Here is a 9,478-nt window from a genome sequence, read left to right as displayed (position 1 = left end):
AACCATATCTAATAATAATATCATAACATTCGCAATTTGTAAATGAGAAAAAGTCGAAATAAAAGAACTTGTGACACTTGGGCTGACAAAATTAGGAAATTGATTTGTATCAAATTATAATCACTTCCGTAAATGTATATAGTGTATAAATAATAACCATAGTGTTTGATAAGGAGCGATTGTGATATTCGATAAAATAATTACGATTTTTCCATTACGATTTCGAAAAATTAATAAATAAAAGAAATCAGAGGAACTATCATGATCATATGCATGCAGCTATAATAAGCTTTTAAGTGATTTGATTTTCCGTTGTCACACACAAGAAGATTATTTCCTGTTATATCTTGAATAATATTAAATACCTGTGTAATATTTAAATTAACGGATAATGGAAAATTAATTATGTTCCGTTTTGTCATTGATTTTTTCTTTTTTTCCATTACTTCGGTCCTATAATCAACTATGGTTTCACAGGCTAATGCTGATGTAATTATTAATTAATAAACGATAATCAGAGGACTGAACTTTATAGAGATAATTTTTTATTTACGCCATTGTATGAAAGTTATTTGAAAATAATGTCAATATTATTTAGTTGGGCGATTTTATTATTATTGTTTGTTTTAGACTTAAGTATTTATACATTATAGTTTATAAGAACGTTTGTTTTAACTCTGATAATAATTGCTATGTAATGTAAATCTTATTAAAAATTCTTGAAATTTTTAATGGGAATAGACATTTTAAGTCTTACAGCAGTACAAAAAATAAATTGGAAAAAAATACAAAAACAACAAAGTTGCGCAAAATTTCTCTGTAAAAAGCATCTATTAAAATAAAAATATACATCTTGCGCACCAAAAATGTGTATTCTTTATAACTACATACAAAGAATATAGAATTAGAAATTTATAAAATCATGAGACAAAATCAAAGTAATATTTTCTCATAATTATCAACAGTCTAAAGCATTATATGCGTTCAGAAACTTTAGTGGCTATGTTCCGCAACTGGCCATAAACTTTAGATGGTGGAGATCCCATTATAAGATTACAAATAGCCCTTCTGGCCAATTGTATATTTTGATAACTACCTAAAATATGGATTCGACTATCTGCCAAAACAATTCTGGTTTTTGTAACATTTTCTATGGTAAACTTTGTACGACCGCCTTTTCCTGCTAAGCGGCCTATTGCTCGCGATTGATGATCTCCTTTTAGAGTTTTTACATCTTTAATTTCAAAAGTTTCCATAAATAAATCATCCAATCGCAATAATGCTAATGCATCTTCTACTTCAAATCCGTAAACAAAAGCCTGTAAAAGTACAGGGATAATCTGTATGTATTACCTTTTATTGCATTAAATTGTTTGTTTACCTTAACAAAGTCAGCTGCTTTTTGTAAATTTCCTATGTCTTTAGTAGCTTCACATGCACGGATTTCTACATTTCTTGTTTTTAAATTAAATCTTATTTGTAATTGTAAGTGTTCAACAATTGGTGTAAAAATTTTTAACCAGTTTTCTTTCAAAGGCGTATAACGATGTGCAGGTACGGAAATTTTTCGCATATCCACTTTAGATTCAGACTGCGTTCTAAATCTCTTTAAATGCGGAGGAGCAGTTTTACTTTTTCCTTGAATTCCATTGTGGGTATCAATGTCCATATTATTTTCACTGGAGTCATTTTTTCTTTTACCTGCTTTCTGTTTGATATCAAACTGTTGTGGGTCGATATTAATATCCGTACTCATTATGGTTAGTAAGGAGAACCTTTAGCACATTATTTTCTGATAAATAATAAATATTACTTTTTAATACACGTGAAACGAAACTTGACGTTATAGGTTAATTAACTAAAATTCTTTAAAAAGTTAAAAGCATATGCAACACAGTATACAGATATTATGAACAGATGCTTTCTGCCATCTAATAGCAGTTTCTTGAGGTGAAACGCTCGAGAAAATATAATTTGACTTCAAAGTTTCCAAATCTTTTCACTCTACATGTGCATTTTAAAGTCATTTTGTGCTAAACAGCCGTAGTAAAGTTAAATATTTATAAATTATAGTCGAATAAATTTTCCTATTTTGTTGAATATATTAATCAAGATGTACGAATGGGTAATTTTCATTTTATGAATGAATATTTCATATCTCATTCATAACTGCATATGTTTATACGTATTTGCTTAATTACTCTTGATTATTTTATGGAATAGTTCTACTTACATTTTTACCATTTTTATAAAAATGATGAGAAAAGAATGTTTGTTGCTTTATTTCATGTGTAATCATTATAATCCATCAGCTGAATATAATATTTCCTCAAAAATAGTTTCTATTTTGCACTAAAAACAATAATTAATGAAAACAGTAAGGAAGTTTTCAATGTTCCTTGCAGATGTTTACTCATTCTTTTAATGAACTTACAAAAACTTTTACATGTTCAAAGTGATAATATTGCAAACTGTTTCAAATTAATAATTAGTTGCTTTACTGAGAAGCCAGCCAAAAATATCGGTTGTTTTTCGCGAACCGCCATATAATTCTATGGGGAAACCAGTTTTGAAAAATATAAGGGTAGGATAACCCTTAACGTCGTATTTCGAAGCAACTGACTTTTGAATAAGTCCGTCGACTTTCGCAAGTTTAACTCCAGATCCTAACTCTTTAAGTTTATGCGCAGCAATACCATATACAGGACTTAAAGCGCGACAAAACTTGCAGTTTGAATCGTAAAAGTTTACCACAAGATACCGGTAACTTTTGACTGCTAATTGAAAGTTTCTATCAGTAAGTTCTATTACTTCATCGTCATAATAAGCTGTGACTATTATACAATACGCTGATGCAATCAGTAGAAGTGTTAGACTGAGGGATTTCGTAAAATTCATTATTTTTAAGTTTCTTTAATAAAATTTGTAATGAAAGGACACAGTAAATTTTACTAGATACTGAAATGACAGATATTGACAAAGTACAAAGTTAAATATGATTTTTTGCGTTTTCTTTCAAAGCCGACAAACCTCGTAAAATAAAGATAATATTCTAAAATTTTCTTACGATTAGTATCTTTCAGATTTCTTTCCAATCCTGTTTTTTTTTTTTTCGTTTAAAATCCATCGCATAAAATCTTATTCCTTGCTATATGGGTCAGCTTTTTTCAGTAGCCATGTAACGATACCTTTTTGGGTTCGTATTCCACCATATTGGTCACTTGGCACCCCATTTTTGAAAAATACAAGGGTAGGGTAACCCTTTATGTTGTACTGATTAGCAAGAGGCCTTTCTATCGTTGCATCCACCTTAGCCAATCTTATACTGCTACCTAGTTCCTCTAATTTACGAGCAGTTGCCTGATATGTCGGATTAAAATCTCTGCAATATTTGCACCATGGTGCATAAAAATTCACGAGAACAAACTTATTTTCTCTGAGTGTAGCTTGAAAACTATCCCGGTCTAATTCTAAAATACTTGTGTCGTCACAAATAATCACACCGATAAAAACTGCTAATAAAGAAACAAAAAACAAGAGCAAATTGTTACGCCTCATCATTAAAAAAAAAAAATAGTTTTTGTAAAGGAAAACAGAAATTTTGATGATACAATGACAGAAAATGACAAAAAGAATCTATATATACAGAGTGAAGTTTTAATTGGGCGAGACAATAAAAGAGTAGTTTTATTAATGTCTAATAATTGTTCCTTGAATTCTATATCATAAAACGGCCTATCCGAAACGAATGCGAGTAAAACTAAAGATAAGAATTACATTATTTATTCTTAATTAATTTTTTATTTACATTTATATTAATTCGATTAATTTAAGGATTTTTCGGCATGAGATTATTTCATTTATTGTGTTTGTTTTAACAGCCAATTTAAAATTTCCGATGGATCCATAGTTCCTTTATATTCGCCTTTCAAAGATCCTTTTTCAAAAAGTAGTAACGATGGATATGACGCAACTTTAAATTTCTGAGTTAATGATAGTTCATGAGTGGCATCCACCTCTGCTAATTTAACAGGGCTAGCAAGATCAATATCGTTAATTTTACGGGCAATTTCTTGATATACAGGGTTTAAAGCCTTGCAATTTGTACATTCTGGAGAGTAAAATTTAACCATCACATATTTAAAGTTATCAAGGGTTCTTTCAAAATTATTTTCGCTCAATTCCAGAACATTTTCGCTAAACGAAATTGATAACAGCGATATTATTACAACCGAAACCAGAAAAAGACCCATATTTTGAAGAAACTTCATACTGTTAATTTTAATTTTTTTTTTGTAATATCTGGACTTATTTACTGTCAGTGTATGCTTTAAATTTGATTTTTTTGACAGTTCAATTAATTAAATGACCAATAATAATAAAAAGATATTGTGTTTCTTTGGAGATAATAAAAATTTATATATTTTAATAGTACAATGTATATAATATTTACAGGTATAAAATTGAAAAGAAAATGTAACATTATTTCTATTATACATATGTATAGAAAGGCAAATGCTTACATTTGGATTAGGAATTTTTACTTAGAAACTATTTAGGGAATACTATTTTTTAAATTTTAAATAAGATAGAGAAGCTAAAATTAAAATTTCCAAAATAATAATTAATATCAGTATTAATTTATTATAGAGCACATTCCGCCCCATTCTTCGTAAAATGTTTCGTGTACTATCAAGTTGCTCATCTGCATTTGTAAGTCTACTCTTTGCTCTTAATAGTGTTTCTCGTTGCTCACTTAAATCAGAAACAACTTGTGTACCTATATTTTCAGTTTCGATTGCTACATGTTCTGAGCGAGCTAAACTTTGTCCTGTTCTCTCTAAAATTTCACGACCTTCCAATACGGTTTTTCTATTTCGAGATTCTAAATCTTCATCACTATCGGAGTACATCATGTTAAACAATTAATTAATTGCAAAACTATTAGATAAATTGCTTTTAAACGGTTTTTAATTACAAAAACTAACCAAACCTATCTATTTTGGAACTGTCAATTTGACGTTTAAAATGTAAATAAAGACAAATGAACTATTTAACCGATTGGTGTAAAAGGACTACAGACCGAAAAGAAAATTCTATCAGTTTTGTTCCCCGTTGTATCCTATAGCAACAAAAAGAAATTTAAAACGTCAGGAATAAACAAGAATATTATTTTTAATTATAAAATCAATTCCAAACAAGTCAAGCATGCACTTGTAACGTTTTAACCCAATAGGTATTTCTACCCCGATTGTACTCGAGTTCGCATCCCTTTTTTTTATCAAAGAAAGCCTCTATCAATAAAAACAATTTACTAAATTGCCGTGAACAATAATTTGGTAATTTTTGACGATTTTTGAGTGATGAATGTTACATTTTATCGATGTTTTACACAGCGACTCCCAGTGAACTTTTAAACTTTTGTAACAAAGTTCTGTATACAGAGGTGCACCAAAAAGTATGGCACAACCAAAAGATAAAATGCCCGAAATTGACGAACATATTTTAAAAAAGTTTGATATTCAAAAGAGACTCGGGAAGGGGGCTTATGGAATAGTATGGAAAGCTATTGATCGTAAAACTAAAGATGTAGTGGCTGTGAAAAAAATTTTTGATGCTTTTCGCAATCAGACTGACGCGCAACGAACATTCAGGGAAATTATGTTTCTGAGATCATTCAAAGATCATCCAAATATAATTCGACTACGCAGTATACATAGGTAGGTACGTACTTTTTTAATTTAATTCGGTATGTTTTCAAACTAAGCACCTAGCAAAATAAAGTAAAATTTGTAGTTGTATAGGGTTCGTACTTTTTTTTAGAGCTGCCAATAATAGAGACATATATTTAGGTTTTGAATATATGGAAACAGACCTGCATAATGTCATTAAAAGAGGGAATATCCTTAAGGATATTCACAAACGTTATATAATGTACCAATTACTCAAAGCAATCAAATATATACATTCTGGAGATGTAATTCACAGGGATTTAAAGCCAAGCAATGTTCTCTTAGACAGCATGTGCAGGTAATTTTTCAAATGTCAGTCTACTTTGACGGTGCGTACGAAACTTTTCGATTGCATCTTGTATAATGACGGTGTATTGTTAGTTGCATAGTTTATTAAAAAAAAAAAAAAGAATTTTTAAAAGTTGCAATTGTTTTAGATGCAAATTAGCGGATTTTGGCCTGGCCAGGTCTTTGACCCAATGTTCCGAAAATAGTCCTGATAACACGGATCCTACGTTGACTGATTATGTTGCCACGCGATGGTACAGAGCCCCAGAAATACTAATTGCAAACAGAAAGTAAGCGCAATATTGATTTTTTTTAATTAAATTTTGATCGAACATAGATACTGCATGTAGTCTTACAAACATATACAGGGTGTTGCATTACAGTGTAATTCGAATACGTAATTTTTTACAAATAATGATTCTATACAGCAGATACTCCATAGAGTGTGAACCAACAAAAGCAAAACTATCAACAAAATAAACCTATACGTTTACACACTCGTTAAAATTGCAATAAATGCCTACGTAAAACAGTAATAAAAAAATCATTAGTTCAATTGCGATAAATCATTTTTTTACTTAGTTTCTCGACGTGATAATTACGCGCAAGATAGTAGGGAAAAAAAACAAGAAATACACAGTATTAGTAGCGCTCAAAAATATAAACTAAAGGGGGTGGCTGCAAAGGGTACAAAATTTCATGGCCTCGCTCGCGTTAATGTGCTAACTGTGCGTCAAATATCATCGACGACTAACAAAATTAATTTTTTTATCCCTCGGTAACAGTATTTTCTTTTTGGAAAAAAGGTACTCTACGCTTTTTTTATACCCCTAACAATGTGCTTACAAAATTTTTGATAGGTTTAATAGATTTGTTAATGCCCTAACTGCGTGCCAAAAGATCATCGACGGCCACATAAAACCAATTTTTTTATCCCTCGGAAGCAATATTTCTTTTCAGGATAAAAAATTACCCTATGTCCTTTTCTGTACCTCTGACAATGTGTGTANCTATGTCCTTTTCTGTACCTCTATAATATTTATTAGGATATATAGAAGGGTGATCTATTTGGGTGAAAATTATAACTTTTTACCATATAATTATTTCATGTTCCTACGTACAAACATTTTAATATAATAATGGAATTTCTGTAATTCCAACTTCTATAACTGGAGATTTCGAATATTGTTTAACAACAGCAAGTAATATATGAAGAAACAATGTCTTCGAATGGAAAATTAAAAAGTTGGCGGTAAACCAGAAAATTTCTTTAACTCGCGTAGATAATTGGTTGCATTTGACGTTTTAAGAGAGTTTGACTGTATTTACGCACATTAAATTTCTACAACTGTTTCTTAATTCTTTTATTATTGAGAATGGACTACATTTTTCCCAAATAAAAATGTTTGTTTCGGAAAAAAGTTGACTACACAAATAAAACAACATCATCCTAGCGAATACGACTGGGAAAGTGTCTAATATATCGCGGATTTACAGCAATAACTCAATAGCAACGGCAAAATATCGATTTTTAAGATCAATGGACATTCGTTTCTATAAGCGAAGGTTTAGTTTGTTCACAATATACGATGGCCTAGCATACGTAATTCGTACGTGACTTACATTATGCAGAGCTCGAGTGTCTATTAACAAATACTGTTTAAATAAATGAATAATTATTCATTAAATTTGGAATATTTTATAACAATTGTTTAAAACATTTAGGATGAAATTTCGAAACAAAGGAAAAAACTCTTTAAGAATTATATATGTATATAAATAATATAAGTCGGCTAAGGAAATTGTATGCTCCAGATGTCGTTAAAACAAAAGAAAATCATTTATAAACACTGATTTTTGTTTACATCCGGATTTATAGCGTATAAATTCTTGATGTTTTAACTTATAAAGTTAAGTACCTTGTGAAATGTCGGAAATAAGGATTAAAGTCCCAAATCAAGTGCAAACTACATTCCGTGTTTGTTGACAATTTGGAAATTGTTTGAAGTTATTATTCTGTAGAAACCGAACGTAGTACAAATTTACGCATTTTAGAAACGCACAAATTTAAATAAAATCAATAAATATTCAGGAATTGTAACACGTGTACCGTGCTTTGCAGTCTAATAAAATATTGATATAACAAAATAACACGAATTCGTTTTTTATAACAAATCAAACTGTTAATTAATTATTAACTTTTAACTAAAAATAATTAAAGTCATTATTTATGTGTAAAATCAATTCTTTTGATTAAAATTGTACTATTTTGCTCTGTTCTATGTTTTTTATTTCAATTTCATCAGTTTTTGATCTTTCTAGTTTTCACTTAAATAAAATCTTAAAATCTAATTATAATTTTGTTAATCTATTAAAATCTGATTTTTTTCTACTAGAAGTATTTCATAAAAAATTAAAATTATTGTAACTTCATTATCTAAATTAGTCGACAAACAGTAACAAATATGTTATAAAAATTGCAGTTACACTAAGGGTATAGATATGTGGAGTATAGGATGCATTTTAGGGGAAATGCTTTTGGGAAAACCAATTTTCCCTGGAACTTCCACAGTAAATCAAGTAGAACGAATAATGTCGACGATAGAGTCACCTTCATCCGAAGGTTGGTCAAAAAATTTAAAGAAGATTTTTCTTATTTTGAAATTGGAAATTTTGAAAATTTGTAGATATCAGCGCAATATGTGTATCGGGGGTTGGTACCTCGATGATAAAAAATGCCACAGCCATCAAACACACGACCATAAAGGCAGTATTGGGACCAAACGTGGTAAACGATGGACTAGAGCTTGTACTGAAATTATTGGTGTTCAATCCTTACAAAAGATACACTGCAGAACAAGCACTCTCACATAATTACGTATCAAGGTATTTATGCAAAGTATTTTCCGTGAAAATCATTATTATTAGTGACCTTTTTCAAATCATTTTGATGATGACTTAAAATCTAGATGCAAAATAATAACAAATGCTGGTTTTAAAACTTTTTTAACTGTAAAATTATTTATTATTATATGGGTACACATTGGTCATATACAGAGACGTGATTTATTTGAAATAATTGCGTTTAAAATGTAAATACAAAATAAAAAATACCTATTTTTATCTTGCATTTAAATACTTTTTTGAGAAAAGCTTTTTGTATTTTGGCCATTGAAGGTATTAGAAGCTTAAAAAGGAGACATTCCATGAATGCCTTCTAACTTTTTAACTGATGAGAGCCCAAACAATTCTAGACTTTGAAATTTGAAATGGATAATCTAAAATATTGGATCGATAATGTTTCCCGGGTTCATTGTCATAGTCTATGGAATTTTGAAGTTCAAATTAATATCAGCACCTAGCACGAAATTCTATAAATTACGACAAAACAACTCGCAGAACAATATCGAATTGATATATATATACGCCAGCTGTGTAAAACTGAAAACTTCAAGATA

The 9,478-nt window shown here is 29.7% G+C and overlaps 4 protein-coding genes across 7 annotated transcripts in view; 1 reads left to right on the top strand and 3 right to left on the bottom strand.

The window, feature by feature from the left end:
- Window positions 1-812: 812 nt before the first annotated feature.
- Window positions 813-1,876, bottom strand: LOC108735512 (RNA-binding protein pno1). The gene is made up of 2 exons (XM_018467497.2): window positions 1,382-1,876; window positions 813-1,319 (listed from the first exon to the last, which is right to left on the bottom strand). Exons 1-2 carry the CDS (start codon window positions 1,754-1,756, stop codon window positions 975-977), a joined length of 720 nt encoding a protein of 239 aa, XP_018322999.1. The 5' UTR covers window positions 1,757-1,876; the 3' UTR covers window positions 813-974.
- Window positions 1,877-2,233: 357 nt separating this feature from the next.
- LOC108735458 (probable protein disulfide-isomerase A4) lies at window positions 2,234-4,357 on the bottom strand. Its single transcript, XM_018467417.1, has 3 exons — window positions 3,864-4,357; window positions 3,068-3,636; window positions 2,234-2,352 (listed from the first exon to the last, which is right to left on the bottom strand). The coding sequence occupies exons 1-2, from the start codon at window positions 4,269-4,271 to the stop codon at window positions 3,139-3,141; spliced, it is 906 nt and encodes a 301-aa protein (XP_018322919.1). The 5' UTR covers window positions 4,272-4,357; the 3' UTR covers window positions 2,234-2,352; window positions 3,068-3,138.
- A 100-nt stretch (window positions 4,358-4,457) lies between these two features.
- Window positions 4,458-5,015, bottom strand: LOC108735462 (vesicle transport through interaction with t-SNAREs homolog 1B). Its single transcript, XM_018467421.1, has one exon. The coding sequence runs from the start codon at window positions 4,914-4,916 to the stop codon at window positions 4,566-4,568; it is 351 nt and encodes a 116-aa protein (XP_018322923.1). The 5' UTR covers window positions 4,917-5,015; the 3' UTR covers window positions 4,458-4,565.
- A 109-nt stretch (window positions 5,016-5,124) lies between these two features.
- LOC108735476 (mitogen-activated protein kinase 15) overlaps window positions 5,125-9,478 on the top strand; it is a 6,062-nt gene continuing 1,708 nt past the window's right edge. Inside the window, exons 1-5 of one of the 4 annotated variants that reach the window (XM_018467443.1) lie at window positions 5,125-5,720; window positions 5,824-6,030; window positions 6,170-6,310; window positions 8,504-8,643; window positions 8,708-8,906. In XM_018467443.1, coding sequence (XP_018322945.1) covers window positions 5,461-5,720; window positions 5,824-6,030; window positions 6,170-6,310; window positions 8,504-8,643; window positions 8,708-8,906 — 947 coding nt within the window. In that variant the 5' untranslated portion in view covers window positions 5,125-5,460. Of the gene's footprint in view, window positions 5,725-5,823; window positions 6,031-6,169; window positions 6,311-8,503; window positions 8,644-8,707; window positions 8,907-9,478 lie in introns of all 4 variants that reach the window. The other 3 variants (XM_018467444.1, XM_018467445.1, XM_018467446.1) reach the window with 3 other exon arrangements.

This window comes from Agrilus planipennis, unplaced genomic scaffold (genome assembly GCF_000699045.2).
Source record: "Agrilus planipennis isolate EAB-ADULT unplaced genomic scaffold, Apla_2.0 scaffold91, whole genome shotgun sequence".
Taxonomy (NCBI): Eukaryota; Metazoa; Arthropoda; class Insecta; order Coleoptera; family Buprestidae; genus Agrilus; species Agrilus planipennis.
Note: the sequence above shows the minus strand (reverse complement) of the source record. Positions and strands in the feature narration are given on the sequence as shown.

Bases quoted from the DNA above. Each gene is read 5' to 3' on its own strand.
- LOC108735462 (XM_018467421.1), bottom strand. From the start codon at position 4,916: ATGATGTACTCCGATAGTGATGAAGATTTAGAATCTCGAAATAGAAAA.
- LOC108735512 (XM_018467497.2), bottom strand. From the start codon at position 1,756: ATGAGTACGGATATTAATATCGACCCACAACAGTTTGATATCAAACAG. The intron at 1,320-1,381 runs GTAAACAAACAA...GTACTTTTACAG, and splicing joins AAGCAGCTGACTTTGTTAAG to GCTTTTGTTTACGGATTTGA.
- LOC108735458 (XM_018467417.1), bottom strand. From the start codon at position 4,271: ATGAAGTTTCTTCAAAATATGGGTCTTTTTCTGGTTTCGGTTGTAATA. The intron at 3,637-3,863 runs TAAATGAAATAA...CTGTATATATAG, and splicing joins GGCTGTTAAAACAAACACAA to ATTCTTTTTGTCATTTTCTG.